This window comes from Toxorhynchites rutilus, chromosome 3 (genome assembly GCF_029784135.1).
Source record: "Toxorhynchites rutilus septentrionalis strain SRP chromosome 3, ASM2978413v1, whole genome shotgun sequence".
NCBI classification, from domain to species: domain Eukaryota; kingdom Metazoa; phylum Arthropoda; class Insecta; order Diptera; family Culicidae; genus Toxorhynchites; species Toxorhynchites rutilus.
The window spans coordinates 252,060,954-252,079,825 of NC_073746.1; the positions used below are offsets into that span (position 1 = coordinate 252,060,954).

The 18,872-nt window shown below is 38.8% G+C and overlaps 1 protein-coding gene across 3 annotated transcripts; it reads left to right on the forward strand.

Moving 5' to 3' along the window:
* Positions 1 to 684: 684 nt before the first annotated feature.
* On the forward strand, positions 685 to 17,382 carry LOC129777753 (tetraspanin-33-like). Of its 3 annotated transcripts, XM_055784216.1 has the most exons (4): positions 685 to 918; positions 991 to 2,062; positions 15,916 to 16,180; positions 16,231 to 17,382. In XM_055784216.1, the coding sequence occupies exon 2, from the start codon at positions 1,170 to 1,172 to the stop codon at positions 2,004 to 2,006; it is 837 nt and encodes a 278-aa protein (XP_055640191.1). In that variant the 5' UTR covers positions 685 to 918; positions 991 to 1,169; the 3' UTR covers positions 2,007 to 2,062; positions 15,916 to 16,180; positions 16,231 to 17,382. The 3 variants fall into 3 exon arrangements, with proteins under 3 accessions (XP_055640191.1, XP_055640189.1, XP_055640190.1); XM_055784214.1 differs by having other exon boundaries at positions 15,916 to 17,382; XM_055784215.1 differs by having other exon boundaries at positions 994 to 2,062; positions 15,916 to 17,382.
* Positions 17,383 to 18,872: the final 1,490 nt, after the last annotated feature.

The window sequence follows — 18,872 nt, forward strand, 5'->3', positions numbered from 1 at the left end:
TGGTATGTGGACAGCCCCTTATCATATCTGGAATCCTTGCGCTGGGTACATGTAGAATGGAGTGGAACGAAACACCAGAAAACGCGCGATCTAAAGCGATCGCATCGCACCGCAACCTCCTTTACTATGTCCTCGGCTTGGGAGTGAGCATAGCATTTTGCACTTCTGGTACAATTTTCGATGAAGTATTCCTCTAATTTACTCCAATTTTGTATCGATTGGTGATTGGTTTGATAAGGTTAATTGGGTATGTTATAAATGTGAGTCCACAAAATCTTTGAATGAACAGAAAAATATCGATTTTTCATTTTTCTCAATATTGTTGTTCACTACACTACACCTACACATATCAATATGAAAATAAATACCAAAAATATTTTGATAATTGAAAGAATCTTTAAAATTATATTTATTCCATCTTTATGCGTTGATTTTCTACGAAGTTGAAGCATGCTAAAAATCACTTAAAAATTTCCTCTAATCCTCTTTTTTTTACGACTGTTTTTTTTCTTATTCTTTCGTTCAATATATTTTCAAAAATCGCCTGACACCTCTACTACTCCCTACTACATATCAATGTCGAAAAATGCCCATCCTCTTTTCCTATATCTTGCTTATTCTCTAATGGCAATTTCGTGTGAGTGTTTGTGACATCGAATCATTTATCTATTCTGTTTAATGTGTATGGGTCAGTCTAATTGTTGCAAACGTCTGCCCATTCTGCACTGACTGAGATTTTTCATTCAATTGGACTCATAGCAGACGGAAAAAGTGACTTGTTCTACGAGTGTTTTGATGAATATCTAGCTCTGTATCGATGATGTCCTCCTGAATGTTGCAATAAATTGAATGCAGCATTCTGTACTACTCGGATATTCTCAGGGGATCCAATATTCTGGACATTCTCGTTTTCTAATGGTAAGTTATAAACACCATCTGTAGGGAGGATGAGGGAGTAAACAAAGAAGTGTTTTTTCCTTCACTTTTCAGCAGAATTACTCACGTTTGTTGAATCGTAATCAGAAGTGCATAGCTACGGAGGAGAACAAGTCGGAAGCAAAAACAACTTGAAGGCGAACCAGATTGGATGCTCTTTTAGGAAAGAACAAAAAACAACTAGATCAAAGCGAAGTTCTGCTTATTTTGTGTGGGCTTTCACTCAGAACAGAATGCCCCCATATCGCTATCCAACACATAACTTCACATATGTGAGCTCGTGCGTGAAATATATGATATTTCTGTTGAACTTCATATTTTGGCTATTCGGTGGCCTGCTAATAGGAATTGGATTCTACGCGTTCGTGGATAAATGGCAAGCTACAGGACTAATAAAGCTGGAAACATTCTACGACATTGTACTGAACATTTCGCTGGTCATGATTATCGCAGGCGGGATCGTGTTCGTTGTTAGTTTTGCAGGCTGCTTGGGAGCACTTCGCGAAAATACCTGCCTACTCAAGTTTTATTCCCTATGTCTGTTGATGTTTTTCCTGTGCGAAATGGCTGTGGCGATAGTTGGATTTGTGTTTCCTCACAAGATGAACATCGTATTGGAAGAGTCGTTTACGGATAAGATTATTACCACCTATCGCGATGACCCGGATCTCCAAAATCTGATTGATTTTGCGCAACAGGAATTCCATTGCTGTGGACTGAGCAATGACGGTTATCTAGATTGGGGTAAAAATGAATACTTCAACTGCTCCTCTCCTAGTGTGGAGAAGTGTGGCGTACCGTATAGCTGCTGCATCAACGCAACTGACATCTCATCAGGTTTGGTCAACATAATGTGCGGTTATCACATTCAGCAGCAATCAGTTGCCGCCGCGAGCAAAAAAATCTGGACCAGTGGCTGCATTGAGATTGTTCGAGTCTGGGCTGAGCGGAATCTCTATCTGATAGCTGGAATCGCCCTCGGTGTGGCACTGAGCCAATTGTTTGTGATTTACCTGGCTAAAACATTGGAAGGTCAAATTGATCTACAAAAAAGTCGTTGGTCGTCGTGAGCTTACGTGGGCTGGGGCGGAGGCAGAGCGGTTTAAGCGTGAAGATAAAGATAATGGTAAGTAGCTTGTTTCGAAATTTAGCAAACTGCTTTGCGCTTAATTGCACGGCGTGGAAAAGAAACATGAATGAGATATTGTGCAACAAACGGAATGAGACGGTTGAAAGCGTGCTGTGATTTTTTTTTTCAAACGTTTCCGCCGTATCATGGACAATTATCATTAAATTGCATAGTTCTGTTGCGACAGTTTCTTTTCCCAGAAAATGTAATCTCTGTTTGTTGTATCGAAATTGTAACGACTAGAATTTGAAATGATGGATGAATAAATAACGACAACGATGATGAACAATGACGACGACTGATTGAATTTAATTTGTCGAGAACCGAATTTTTATACGAGAATTAGAATGTGCATTTTTTGCTGTTGATACCAGCGTCGCACATGACCTTCTTGGGATGTACCATAAACTTAGCGATGAATTGACAAATGATAATGAAATTGTAAGCTTTCACTTTGAAAACAAGACACACTGTACAGTTAGGTATTACAAGAACGTATGAACCCGAATTCCTATTCCTGTGTTCCTGTGTAGGCTATGTTAATTAGAACGGGACAACCTGTCATTATTTCTGTTTATGGGGTTGCCCCTTTTTCCAAGCTACAATCTGCAGAAAGTGGGATAGAAGATGGTAGTGCAAGCGGAATGCGTAGAGTGTGTAGAGCGCTGTACCCTCGTGATGGAACAAGCAGGAAGATATCTTTCCAAATCAAGATTTCCTTCCTCGACCCTAGATGGACAAAACAGTTCACTTTGATGAACGGTTCAGTCACTACCCGTTCCAGTATGAAGAACAACATAGAATGTTAGCTGGAACCCAACATCAACAGATTTTTTTTATACATGTAGGATTTATATTTTCGAAATTAAGTGGGGAAAGATAAGGTGCTTCTTCTTTAAAAGTCGCAAACCGTATGTGAAAATATGTTTATCGGTCAACAATAGTATATGTAATAATTGGAGGTGCACAAAATATGTGCAATTTTTCATATTTTCTGTTAGGACATATTACAGGTTCCTTGTAAGATCATGTTTCATAATGGTTCATTCTGAGAACAAATCTAGTTCACAAAAAAAAAATGCGGAATTCATCTTTCCCGTCCTGTTGATTTCAAATCAACAATTGTATAATTTTTGTTTACCGGAATTGAATTGCACGATGTCGAAAAGAAGTACCCCGTCCAATCGTTGTGATGTGTTAGAGAGCGGTAGTGGAGTTACAATGAGAATCACGAGAGTTGGCGCCAAGAAACAAGAGCACAAACCAATTTCGTCTGTTGAGCAAACGGCACTGGGACAAACGTGTCCCGAAATTGTTACTCAGAATCAAGCAACCAAATACAAAACATACATACAGTTGTTGCTGGCGCATCGCAGGGATCCGTGAGGTTACTGTTGAAGCTTCAATTGTTAAAGCTAACGAAGGAACAAAAGATGAACCGTGAATATCTAGAAAAGAAGTATAATCTGTTAGAGGAGATGGCTGCTGTATCAAGTTCAGCTTCCAGTGTTGGTTCGAGACGAATCCATGATTAGATCAACACCGTTGCTACCGTCCGAGTGTTTGATACCTACATTACAGGATTCTCATGATATCTCAATCGAATCCGCTGGCCCCAGTTTTCGTCCAACAAAGACAGATACCTCGACAACCACATCTAGAAACGTTCGCAGGAAACCCATCTCAAACCCAAACAAACGAAAGGTCTCTTTGATGCCTGTCCTCTAAGTGAGAAGCAGTTGGCTGCCCGTCAAGCAATCTCTAGAGATCTTCCTACTTTTAATGGAGACCCAGAGGAATGGTCTGTATTTCTTTCGACATTTATAAGTAGCACAACTATGTGCGGATTTACTCATGAAGAGAACGTTATCCGACTCCAGAAAAGCTTAAAAGGCAACGCGTATGAAGCTGTGAGATTGCACCCCTCAAACGTACCGAGCGTGATAGAAACATTGCGAATGCTTTTTGGACAACCTGAAGCTATTGTACATTCGTTTATCTCAAAGATTCACAGATTACCACCGATGAGAGAGACAATTTTTGATTTTGCAGTAAGTGTTCAAAATTTCTGTTCCATCGTTGATGCATGTGGATTGGAGGAACATATCTACAAAATTGCACTGCTTCACCAACTCGTGAGCAAACTTCCTACCATAATCAAGCTGGATTGGGCACGGCATCGACAGTCACTACCAAAAGATAACCTGCTGACTTTGAGCCGTTGGGTATATTCTCTTGCTGGAGCGGCAAGCTCAGTGAATATTCCAGTAGAGTTCGAAAAGATGTACCGATTCCTCAAACTCACACTCGGAAGCAACTCCGGTGAAGTCTACTGACAACAGCTTCGCCGGTTGGAAAATTTCTAATAATGGCTGCGTTATATTAGGCTGTCAAAAAAGTCCTGCGGTATTTCCGCGAGGTGTCGTTGTAAGCGCGTAGTTCTAGTTGTATTCATTGTATCGAGTCATACTATAGCTTGTTGGAAAGGTATTTTTGCGCGTTATAATATAGTCCGTGACAGTGGGCCCTATTATAGAAATTGAATCGAGGATTCTATACAATCACTATCACTATCACACCGAGTAAAATCTGGAATTATAGAAATCGAGGAAAACAGCTCGATTCGTTACTCTGCTCGAATGTCAGTGGCAGTAATGAAATATTTTAAAACGAGTTTGAAATGTTTCACAAAGCTCTATAGAAAGGATGCCAAATCTTTTTTTGAGACATCGGCTATGAAAATTATAAATATCTATATTTCCAAAAGTGTTAATATGGTTATGTTTTGGAGAAAACTGATATTCCCTCTACGAATAAAGCTTAATGGGTGTAATGCATGCATGGATGTGTAATAAAAACGACTTCATGGAACAATTTGCTGTACAAAAAATATAATTATTAGAAAATGAACTTTTTCATGTATTTTCACAACTGCAATCGATGGAATTCCGCATGAATTCCACTTTTGACGTAGGACTACGTCTTTCATTTCTATACCGGGGTGTAAAATCAAAGTTTCGAAAACGAAAGCGTTACGCCGGAGACCGAGATTTTGAGCGTTAATAGCTCCTAAACAACTGAACGAAATGGTATGATAAACACTTCATTCGAAAGATAAAATGTCTACGCGTTATATACTTGTTACTTTTTGATCCAAAAACTTGTTTCAATAGTCTTAAAATTGCTTTCAAAACAGGCTATTGAAATCACCAATCGGTATATAAGCGAGCGGCGCTCGGAAATCCACTCAGTTCTAATTGAACAGCGATTGGAGCATGTTGTCGCTGTTGCGGTGAAGCTCTTTATTTATCATGAAAGCGCGGATGAACGGTGTCACCAAGAGCCTGTTTGTGCACCCTAGGCCAGAAGGGAATCTATCAGGAGGAGAGTGATGCCACAAACGGTTCCCTGGGAAGACATCGCTACACACACATACACACGCGGCTATTAACAGGTGGTTATCGAGTTGGCATTAACCACTGGTGGGCTTCCAGTATCGAGGAAAATGTGGAAATATCTAATCGTTACTGAAAATAATCTGCCAGTTCCTCTGGGAATTTTCAAAATATATTCATGTGAAAGAGTTTAATTGAATGTTTTCTATCCATGTAACACTGTGACCAAATATGTTTCAATCAAGTGCTATTAACAGGTGGTTATCGAGTTGGTATTAACCACTGGTGGGCTTCCAGTATCGAGGAAAATGTGGAAATATCTAATCGTTACTGAAAATAATCTGCCAGTTCCTTTGGGAATTTTCAAAATATATTCATGTGAAAGAGTTTAATTGAATGTTTTCTATCCATGTTACACTGTGACCAAATATGTTTCAATCAAGTGCTATTAACAGGTGGTTATCGAGTTAGCATTAACCACTGGTGGGCTTCCAGTATCGAGGAAAATGTGGAAATATCTAATCGTTACTGAAAATAATCTGCCAGTTCCTTTGGGAATTTTCAAAATATATTCATGTGAAAGAGTTTAATTGAATGTTTTCTATCCATGTTACACTGTGACCAAATATGTTTCAATCAAGTGCTATTAACAGGTGGTTATCGAGTTAGCATTAACCACTGGTGGGCTTCCAGTATCGAGGAAAATGTGGAAATATCTAATCGTTACTGAAAATAATCTGCCAGTTCCTTTGGGAATTTTCAAAATATATTCATGTGAAAGAGTTTAATTGAATGTTTTCTATCCATGTAACACTGTGACCAAATACATTTGGTTTTGTGGTTTTTCAATCAATCGCAATTAACAGGATAGCTTCAGAAGATTATTCTTCCCCATCAGTAGGATATTTCCGTATCCAATATTGTATGCGCCCGCAATCGATTATTGCTCAGTCGCCGAAAGTTCCGAGCTCAGAGAGTTCATTCCCCTCTAGTTTGCCTTCCAAATTGCCATCGTAAACCACACCTTCTCTCGATTCAATCACACACAAAAAGCATACTTAAGCGATATTATGGTGGTGAGACACATTCATTTTTCGTGAGGACATCGACAAGACAACATCGTTGCCTAACGTGCTGGAGGAGGTGGACGGCGAAGGATCGACACATACACGCGCAGAACTCTTTCCGTTAGGATGCCATTCAGCATCGAGAAAGTTCCGGAAAGATCTAATCATTGCTGGAAAATAATCTGCTAGTTCCTTTGGGAATTTTAAAAATATATTCATGTGAAAGAGTTTAATTGAATGTTTTCTATCCATGTAACACTGTGACCAAATATGTTTCAATCAAGTGCTATTAACAGGTGGTTATCGAGTTGGCATTAACCACTGGTGGGCTTCCAGTATCGAGGAAAATGTGGAAATAACTAATCGTTACTGAAAATAATCTGCCAGTTCCTCTGGGAATTTTCAAAATATATTCATGTGAAAGAGTTTAATTGAATGTTTTCTATCCATGTAACACTGTGACCAAATATGTTTCAATCAAGTGCTATTAACAGGTGGTTATCGAGTTTGTATTAACCACTGGTGGGCTTCCAGTATCGAGGAAAATGTGGAAATATCTAATCGTTACTGAAAATAATCTGCCAGTTCCTTTGGGAATTTTCAAAATATATTCATGTGAAAGAGTTTAATTGAATGTTTTCTATCCATGTTACACTGTGACCAAATATGTTTCAATCAAGTGCTATTAACAGGTGATTATCGAGTTGGCATTAACCACTGGTGGGCTTCCAGTATCGAGGAAAATGTGGAAATATCTAATCGTTACTGAAAATAATCTGCCAGTTCCTTTGGGAATTTTCAAAATATATTCATGTGAAAGAGTTTATTTGAATGTTTTCTATCCATGTAACACTGTGACCAAATACATTTGGTTTTGTGGTTTTTCAATCAATCGCAATTAACAGGATAGCTTCAGAAGATTATTCTTCCCCATCAGTAGGATATTTCCGTATCCAATATTGTATGCGCCCGCAATCGATTATTGCTCAGTCGCCGAAAGTTCCGAGCTCAGAGAGTTCATTCCCCTCTAGTTTGCCTTCCAAATTGCCATCGTAAACCACACCTTCTCTCGATTCAATCACACACAAAAAGCATACTTAAGCGATATTCTGGTGGTGAGACACATTCATTTTTCGTGAGGACATCGACAAGACAACATCGTTGCCTAACGTGCTGGAGGAGGTGGACGGCGAAGGATCGACACATACACGCGCAGAACTCTTTCCGTTAGGATGCCATTCAGCATCGAGAAAGTTCCGGAAAGATCTAATCATTGCTGGAAAATAATCTGCCAGTTCCTTTGGGAATTTTAAAAATATATTCATGTGAAAGAGTTTAATTGAATGTTTTCTATCCATGTAACACTGTGACCAAATATGTTTCAATCAAGTGCTATTAACAGGTGGTTATCGAGTTGGCATTAACCACTGGTGGGCTTCCAGTATCGAGGAAAATGTGGAAATAACTAATCGTTACTGAAAATAATCTGCCAGTTCCTCTGGGAATTTTCAAAAAATATTCATGTGAAAGAGTTTAATTGAATGTTTTCTATCCATGTAACACTGTGACCAAATATGTTTCAATCAAGTGCTATTAACAGGTGGTTATTGAGTTGGCATTAACCACTGGTGGGCTTCCAGTATCGAGGAAAATGTGGAAATATCTAATCGTTACTGAAAATAATCTGCCAGTTCCTCTGGGAATTTTCAAAATATATTCATGTGAAAGAGTTTAATTGAATGTTTTCTATCCATGTAACACTGTGACCAAATATGTTTCAATCAAGTGCTATTAACAGGTGGTTATCGAGTTTGTATTAACCACTGGTGGGCTTCCAGTATCGAGGAAAATGTGGAAATATCTAATCGTTACTGAAAATAATCTGCCAGTTCCTCTGGGAATTTTCAAAATATATTCATGTGAAAGAGTTTAATTGAATGTTTTCTATCCATGTTACACTGTGACCAAATATGTTTCAATCAAGTGCTATTAACAGGTGGTTATCGAGTTGGCATTAACCACTGGTGGGCTTCCAGTATCGAGGAAAATGTGGAAATATCTAATCGTTACTGAAAATAATCTGCCAGTTCCTTTGGGAATTTTCAAAATATATTCATGTGAAAGAGTTTAATTGAATGTTTTCTATCCATGTAACACTGTGACCAAATACATTTGGTTTTGTGGTTTTTCAATCAATCGCAATTAACAGGATAGCTTCAGAAGATTATTCTTCCCCATCAGTAGGATATTTCCGTATCCAATATTGTATGCGCCCGCAATCGATTATTGCTCAGTCGCCGAAAGTTCCGAGCTCAGAGAGTTCATTCCCCTCTAGTTTGCCTTCCAAATTGCCATCGTAAACCACACCTTCTCTCGATTCAATCACACACAAAAAGCATACTTAAGCGATATTCTGGTGGTGAGACACATTCATTTTTCGTGAGGACATCGACAAGACAACATCGTTGCCTAACGTGCTGGAGGAGGTGGACGGTTTTAGAGGCGAATGAACTGCAAAGTTTAAAGCCTCTTAAAAACAAAGAAAGAAAGAAAGGTGGACGGCGAAGGATCGACACATACACGCGCAGAACTCTTTCCGTTAGGATGCCATTCCTCATCGAGAAAGTTCCGGAAAGATCTAATCATTGCTGGAAAATAATCTGCCAGTTCCTTTGGGAATTTTAAAAATATATTCATGTGAAAGAGTTTAATTGAATGTTTTCTATCCATGTAACACTGTGACCAAATACATTTGGTTTTGTGGTTTTTCAATCAATCGCAATCAACAGGATAGCTTCTGAAGATTATTCTTCCCCATCAGTAGGATATTTCCGTATCCAATATTGGATGCATAAAACCTTGTGCCTCCAACGTAACGCTCTCGTTTTCGAAGTTTTCCAAATATTCATTCATTCAGAATGAATTCAGATTCAACTTCATACAAATGATCTCTAAATCAACGATAGTCCTACGTCACCCTTGCGGTTATAATATAGATATAACCCACTTCCTGTTTTTTTAGCAAAACAACCTTTTTGCATGTAATTTTAGCGTCGATTTCTCGTTGTAGCGGCGTCAATAGCTTTATTGTATTGGGCCACCACCTGTGGTGGGATTAGAGATGAACCAGCCTTTGGCTGAAAATCTCTTTAATAAAGAAAGAAAAAAAAACCACCTGTGGCCCTAAATTCTCGCTTGTTGTGTGCTAGTGTTTTCTTTACCTTTCACCTCATGTCAATCCAAATCTGTAATTTAAAAAAAATCATTATTGTTTTGCAAGACATTTCAGCTTTAGCATATGGTATAGAAAGTTTGGTATAGTATAGCAATAAAAAAGAAAATTTCTGACAGAAGTAACCCGTAATAATGTACGCTAGCAGGAATAAGCATTTTTTACGTAGGAAATTCGGTTGATAGTAATTCAAAGAATATGATAAAATTTACTTATGAAGTTATATGTATCGTAGAAGAAACACTTACTTTCTGCCATTCTGAACCAACACGCATTGATGGTCTCAGTGCATTAAGCTCCTCACTGAATTTCTCCCACTTCTCCCATTCTATTTGAACTGCCTCCACAAAAACCTCGAGCAATGTTTACATTCGCTTTTATTGGTTCAACGAGTCGTTCAAACTGCTGGTGATTTGTCTGTCCATTCGTTTTCAACCACTGAAATATACGCTGGAAGTAGGTTCTGCATTATAAATTTGTAACATGATTTATATAATAATGCTGGATTGTACACTTACCTTGTATAGCCTATTCTGGCAGCACCGTAAAACAAATACTGATAAAAACAAACGAACATGTGTTGAAAATTGCATATATCTAAGCGTTTCTGAAATGTTTCCCAAAGCGAAATATCAGGGACGCAAACCAAAACAAAATAATTCTCTAAAGATATGCAACAAGCGAACCAAACAACTCGAAAAATTCTGACACTTGTATCGATAGCTATCACTCGCTCGGTGCTATCGAATTGCTCGATTTCTATAATAGTAAAATAGAGCTAACGAGCAAAATTCTTATCACCTCGATTTCTATAATAGGGCCCAGTGTTTTGTTTGGTTAAGTCGTTCGTGAGTTATAGTGTCGCAAATATGGAGCAAAATAAAGAGAAAATCCGACATATTTTACAGTACTACTATGACAAAGGCAAAAATGCATCTCAAGCTGCCAATAAAATTTGTGCAGTTTATGGACCCGATACAGTTTCCATTTCCACTGCACAACGATGGTTTCAACGTTTTCGTTCTGGTGTAGAGGTCGTCGAAGATGCGCCACGCTCCGGAAGGCCTGTCGTCGAAACTTGCGACAAAATCGCTGAAATTGCCGAGAAAGACCAAGAGCTGGGGATAAGTCATCAAACCGTTATTAACCATTTGAAGAAGCTTGGATTCACAAAGAAGCTCGATGTATGGGTGTCACACACGTTGACGCAAAAAAACATCTTTGACCGTATCGACGCATGTGAATCGCAACAAAATCGACCCGTTTCTGAAGCGGATGGTGACTGGCGATGAAAAGTGGGTCACTTACGACAACGTGAAGCGCAAACGGTCGTGGTCGAAGCCCGCTGAAGCGGCTCAGACGGTGGCCAAGCCCTCATTAACGGCCATGAAGGTTTTGCTGTGTGTTTGGTGGGATTGTCAAGGAATAATCTATTATGAGCTGCTTCCCTATGGCCAAACGCTCAATTCGGACCTGTACTGCCAACAACTGGACCGCTTGAAGGTAGCACTCATGAAGAAGAGGCCATCTTTGATAAACAGAGGCCGCATTGTCTTCCATCAGGACAACGCCAGGCCACACACTTCTTTGGTGACGCGCCAGAAGCTCCGGAAGCTCGGATGGGAGGTTCTTATGCATCCGCCGTATAGTCCGGACCTTGCACCAAGTGACTACCACCTGTTTTTGTCCATGGCGAACGAGCTAGGTAGTCAGAAGTTAGCCACAAAAGAGGCCTGTGAAAATTGGCTATCCGAGTTTTTTGCCAATAAGGAAGCGAGCTTCTATAACAGGGGTATTATGAAGTTGGCATCTCGTTGAGAACAAGTCATCGAACAAAACGGCGCATATTTGACTTCAAACAGATGATTGTAACTAATTTTATGAACAAATGAAAATTCAAAAAAAAACCGCAGGACTTTTTTGACAGCCTAATATGTAAGTCCAGCAGTAAATCGATCGATGAATGTAAGCAATTCATAGAACTCCCACGGGTGTCACGTTGGACAGTCGTACGAGCATTTGAACTGCGCCACCGTTGTCTTCGAAAGCACTCCGGCGGTTGTAAATCGAAGCCACGTGGACGCAACGGATTTACATATATGCACCATGAGCTCTTACATAATTAGCAAGCCGATGAAAAGCAGAATACGAAATATAAAACAAAAGCGGTATCTGAATATTCCTCTTCTTCGTCAGAGTCGAATAATGCACGACACTGTTGCAACACTCATCGTACGAGTACGAATACTGCACTATTTGGCTACGTTCATATAGTGATTCGCGGGGCCAACAAAATAGAACACACATTCGCCTTTCTAGACGAAGGTTCAGCTTTAACAATGATGGACCAGGATAATGCGGATGAACTCGGCTTGGATGGAATTGTTAGACTTCTTTCCCTCCGCTGGACTGGAGGCATGAAACTTTATGAGCGAGTATCAATGATCATGGATGTTTCATTATCAGGAATCCAGAAAGATGCTAAAGGGTTCAAGCTAGAAGAAGTGCGCACAGTGGAGAGGCTCTTGCTGCCACAGCAAACACTGAATCAAGACGGGTCTATGGTACTAGGTGAGGCCGTTTCGTCACTAAGTTGGTTAGGGGAGCGGTATATGAAAACAGTACGGAAGAAAGCAGAAGGGGAATTATTTGCTTGAAGCGTGAAAGAGACAGACTGATCAGGAACGAGCTTCGGCACTAGCGTATTGTGTTTTGTTTACAAACAAAACACAGTAGACTTCCAAGATGGCTGAAGAGTGGTTTTAGTAAGTTGGCCCACCTTAGGATATACTTCTACGCGCCTTGCACTGAATATGGAAGAGTTGTGTGGGCTACATTTTCACTTAAGAGGACAAGGCACGTGAGCCTTGTTCTACGAAGCAGAGAAAGAAAGCTGAATCAACCTATAACAGTGAAGTTATTTCTGTTGCTGTTCTTTCCTTCAGGAATTTTTCCGGTTTCACATAGCTGTGCAAAGAACCGATAGTTCAAAGAATTACTTCGAATCTTGTTGACATCATTTGTAACATATTGTAAGGAATAATCTAGGTCTCAGATTTCTTGCTACTTGATGCTATCTGTGATTCACGCAGTGAATGACCAGTACCTCAGGCAGTTGTCGCTTTAAGTGAGATGACGACCAACCATAGATGGTGCACTATCAGTCGCTACAAGACAACGTTCTTCCATGGAATATCTTTTACGGTTAAATAATACTCTACGGCATAAAAAATTGAATTTCCTCTGGCATTAGTCTTCAAATATGTAGCAAAAATCAGTTCTTGGCATATATTTTCATCATTAATATATCGAATAAACCCTAACAACAAAGCTTGAAAGAATGACAAGGACTCCTGTTTTTGTCAGCATGTACTCTTAATGAGTGGTCTTCCATTTTTGAAGACATCATAGCATCGTCACTGAATGCTTTTTCACATACGAGACACATCGGCAAGTGATAGAGATAGAGATGGAATGAATCCAAACTTCAAGTAGTCCAAATATCCGATTTTACCTTCAATTCGTGGAATGTGTTCTCACACATATTCCACTTCAAGCGGACTGCAGTCGTACTGTGAGGAGATAGAACTTTGCGCAAAAGGAATTGTTAGTATTCCGGCATTCCATGCCGATGTCACTGCGTGTTTGACAGCCCGAATAGCGACTCCTAGCCTCTGAATCGGTGAAGATCTTGAGCACCAAGGACGCTGCCCTGAGGTACGCCAGACTTAATACTGAATGGTCTAGAATGTGTACAGTTAACCACAACGTAAGCGGAACGATCCGACAAATATGACCAAAGCCAATTCGTGAACCAATCGAGAAATCCCATGTGTTTAATCTTGTTGATAACACTGATATGTGGAGTAGTCTCGAATGCGTTCGCCTGAGTTCTATTTCACGAGACAGAGCGATGACGTAACACATTAGGTTAGCTGTGGTAGACTAATGTTGGACCATGCTGACTATCTATCTGACTATAATGACACGTTGTGCAATACCTTGTGCACCAGCTTTTTTAAGACCTTGCTCCAACAGCTCAGTATTGATATTCCACGATCTGACATAAATGAAGTTTCGGATTTATGGATCGGAACAATAGAGGTGCATTTCCATACAGCTGGAAACGTTCGGTCGCACAGTGAACGCTTGAATATGAATACGATGGGTGCGGCCAAGGTAAAATAGCAGTTCTTGAGAAGCAAGGGAGATATTCAATCTGCACACGATACTTTCCTGGTTCCGCTTCTTGTATGATATTTTCCATATTGTACATTGTGAGGAATACGGGTAAATAATCTTCGTTTTTTCACAAGTCTCAGAATAGTGAAGAATTACGTTTCACATTCGAATATATCTTATAGTAGTCATATGGTCGGTGTAAAGTCAGACCGAACCAAGTGACATTTTTATGATTTCGAGAAAAACGAGTTTGAAGTTTGGTGCTACAAGGGGTTTCTATTGAGCGTTCAAAACAATTTCGATAAGTTATTCTTGCTGTACGCGTGATTTTCCAAATCTGATAAATGTAGAATGTAACTCACAAAATGTTTAACATAATGCAATCAATAATTTTTTAGTTTTGCGACTTGGTTCGCTCTGACTTAACACCGACCATATAGCCATGACCGGTTCTCTTGAGTGTCCTACTAAGGAAGGCGTTGAAGAGCAGTCCAGTTGAACCAGGTCCAGTTATCAAAGATTACTGTATATAAATCACGTAGATGGCGTCCAAATAGAACTCCTATTGAACTGTCAGAAGCCATTATATCGAGTTCCCCACTGACATTCTCCCTTTGTTTTGCCCTGCATCGGGTTCCCCACCGACAGTTCTGCTTGGGATTTTCCTAACGATCTTAGCACCAATCATAGCACCCGGCTGATATAAATCGAGTCGATTAGGATTTTGCTTGTTAGCTCTATTTTACTATAATAGATACCGAGCAATATCGATAGCATCGACCGAGTCAAAGCTATCGGTGCAATTGTCTTCATTTATCGAGTTGCTTGTTGTATACCTTCTGAGAATTAGTTTGTTTTGGTTTGTGTCCCAAATATTTTCCTTTGGGAAAAATTTCAGAAACGCTTAAATATATGCAATTTGTAACACATGAAGTTCAAGCAATAACTAGATTATTTCGATTTACAATGGTTGATTACTATCGACTCGATTTACATAATAGGGCACAATGTGTTCATTACATTCATTACATTACATTTTTCAAAACATATGCGAAAGTGATGAGTACGGCTCCCTTATAGTTAGAAACGTTAAGTATGCAATAAAAGTGAAGAGAAAAGATGATTAAAACCACAATTTCGTGCGGAGTTTTTACGAAAATCTAAGTTGGGGATAATTCTTAAAATGGAAATGATTGTATGGACTTGGAGTAATAATCAACTTACACGCTCCGTTCGAAGTACAGTAGTCGTTCGCTAACTGGTCCTGGTTTAACTGGTCTGCTTTTTAATTGGGTGAACGTTAACTAGTTCTTGCACCAGTTAAAAAGCAGAATTCCGTAAACATTCGACGCCACATTCAAATAGAAGATTTGCTATGAGGGGCATTCGAATGTAGTTTGGAATGTTTTGAAAATTGACATTATTTTCGCATGGCAAAAACATTGATTAAATTACAGAAAAATAATTTCCTCAAGTTATAGTTCATACCTGTTGTCGCACTCAATGCGAAACTTCCATGTGAATCCTTTTGTTTATCCAATTTTATGATCAACGCGAATTAAACAATTCATTGAAGTTTTCCTCGATTTTATTTGACGATTAACATTCCGGACCAGTTAAAACGCGAATGTCGATAACTGGTCTTCCCTTTTCGCCCAGTTAGTGAATGCTTACTGTACTCCTGAATTGAAATTTCAGCCCCATTTATTGAAAGGGTCCACGATTTTATATGAAAGTTGTGAACATAACAATCAGCAATAACATAAGATGATTCAGCTCCAGACATATCGTGAGTACCAAGTTGAACAGGGATTTTATAAGATGCATAACAAGTGTGCGAAATTTGAGACGAATAGAATAGGCGTCCTCCTCCATACATATATTGCACCAATGTTGTTATGCTGTTTAATAATATTGATCGCCTAGAATATATCCGATTATCATCATTAATATTTATTTATTGACTTTTTGCAGGACTGACAAATTATTATTCCAAGGATAAGTGTGTAATATATCAGCAAACGAGTGATGGCGAGCCCTCATTATGTATTCAACTTTCGAGTATCTTGACTGAATCTCCGATAAGGAAAGAGAATAGTTCTGCTCTAGAATCAAAAAAGGAAGGTGTTTTGTATCGCAACTTTTTCTGTCGAAATATATTCCAACAATACTCCCCCAAACGTACGTGCCACACGTACTATTTTAGGACTGCCACTGCGTTCATCTATCAGCTCAAAAGGTTAGAAATATTTTCAGTTAGTCGCCGCAATAACATGGAAACCTTTACAGATTGAAAATGGATGAAAAGCGTATCGCTCCTACAGATATAAATGCATGTTTAGGACAGCTTCGAGTTCTGTTCATTATACAGTAGAGGACAATAAATCGTTAACATCAAGAAAATGCAATATAGTCCTATTTTACCTTCGTATTACTTCAACTCATAGATTTTACTAACAAGACATAAAACAAAAACAAAAATGAATTCTATTCGAAACATTTTCAACATCTTTCATTATTCATTATGGACAACAATGTTATACATGACGAAGAAAAAGGCTCGATTCAAATGAAGAAATCAAAACTAAAACCGGTGTATATAAAACAAACAAATATCGTATACAGGTAATTTGTGTTCTTTATTTCGCTAATTTAATTCTAGAGCAGAATCTTCATTAGAGCAATTAAGGATAAGTGTTCGCAATATTTAGTTATTTCGAAGACTATCATTTTAGCTACCTAGAAATTTATCTCACTGATTGACATTTTACATATAAATATAAAAAGTTTGTTTAACGAATGATTCTTTTGATCCAAAGTATGTTATAGAGAAAAAAAACTGTTTTCAACATTTCGAAATACCATTTCAAATTGAGTTATATTTCTAATGATTTGTAATCCTACTTAACAAAAATCTAAGTGGTTGACGATATATATATATATATATATATATATATATATTCCGATGCAGAACATAAAATTGATGGCATAATACTAATATGGATACTAGAAATGAAATGAATGCTATCTTCTCGCATTTTAGAACGACACAAATCGACTAACCCGAATATCATAAATAGTTCATAACTTGTTTTCACCATTGAAATGATTTTCACTTTTCCATCCAGTGCTTTAACATAATATGCATCGATACGAATACATTTCCACCAAACGGTGCCACCATCTCTCAGAAGTTCATCCGGCATTGTATTCTCTCCTTCTCCATTAGTCATTCACTCAACAGAGATCAATGTGTTTCATGACTATAAAGTATTATTGTAGAGAAAATGAATCGACAGCGGCATGTTGTTTGCAAGCGAGACAAAGTCAGAGAAAAGTACATATGCAACTAGCAAACTTTGCCATTATTTGTAAAGCTCAAATGTAACAGTTAGAAGTTGAATGATATTTGTAATGGGAAATAAAACTGCTGGTGTCATACATGATGCGAGAGAAGCATAATGCATTTGTCCGAAAACCTAGATCATAGAGGGAACACAAGGGATTTTCAAACAAGCTGTATCTAATCATTACAATAAACTGTCACATACCATCTTGATTCCTCTTACTTAAGTCAGCAACAATCCACCCACCCGATTGTCTTGATTTTCCACTTTTCACGTTCGGTGATTCAAACGCTTAGTTCGGCCAAAAGAGGGTGTTCAGACCGGTTTTCCGTCTACACCATACGGACAAAGTACATAAAAACAATCGTGGATTATAGGGAAACTTTTATTACTGTTTTATCTACTAAAGGGTGTGTCACATCAAATTGCATCACGGAAAAAACGCTGTAGAAATTCGCCCAGTAGACCGATCCTTTTGAAAATTTTAGACAGTAAAATAAAAACTATTAAACAGCTTTTGACATTTTCTTCGAACCCAAGCCCGTATGCTCGCACCTTCCTCTTTACCCCGTGCATAAGGTTCTGTACAACGTCAGGTTGTAGTTTTTTGACGTAGGACTACGTCTTTCATTTCTATACCGGGGTGTAAAATCAAAGTTTCGAAAACGAAAGCGTTACGCCGGAGACCGAGATTTTGAGCGTTAATAGCTCCTAAACAACTGAACGAAATGATATGATAAACACTTCATTCGAAAGATAAAATGTCTACGCGTTATATACTTGTTACTTTTTGATCCAAAAACTTGTTTCAATAGCCCTAAAATTGCTTTCCAAACAGGCTATTGAAATCACCAATCGGTATATAAGTGAGCGCCGCTCGGAAAACCACTTAGTTATAATTGAACAGCGATTGAGGTACCATCGCAGGAATGAATGGATGTTTCCCTAACACAGACTTCAAAACAATGGAGTCAGGGGAAATCGGCATTGCAAAATGGATACATGCAGCGGGTACTTTTGAACTCGTTTGCGCTTTTGCAAATCGGAATATTTCCTTAACACAGACTTCAAAACCATGTCTGAGGAAACTGGCATTGCAAAATAGATGCAAGCAGTGAGTACATTTGTACTCGTTTGCGTTTTTGCAATTCGGAATGTTTCCCTAACACAGACTTCAAAACCATGGAGCCTGAGGAAATTGGCATTGCAAATGAGATGCAAGCTGCGAATACTTTTGTACTCGCTTGCGTTTTTGCAGACTGGAATGTGTTTTCCCAACACAGGTTCCGAAACCAATAAGTTGGGAAAATCGGCATCCCAGATCTCGACAGTACTTTTTATACCCCCATGCATTTTTACACTCCGGAATGCGTTTTGCTAACATGGTCTACAAAAGCGGGTACAAACGCAACGCTTTGGCTCAGTTATTCAAGACTGCATGCCCCTTCATGTCGCCAGCTCACTGAACTTCTACGCATACCGTTTGATGATTAGGCAAAATGTTGATAACTATTTGCTGCGATAACCACTACCATAATGCTTGAATTGACCTAAATTGGGATTGGTTTGCAATTGAATTCGTGA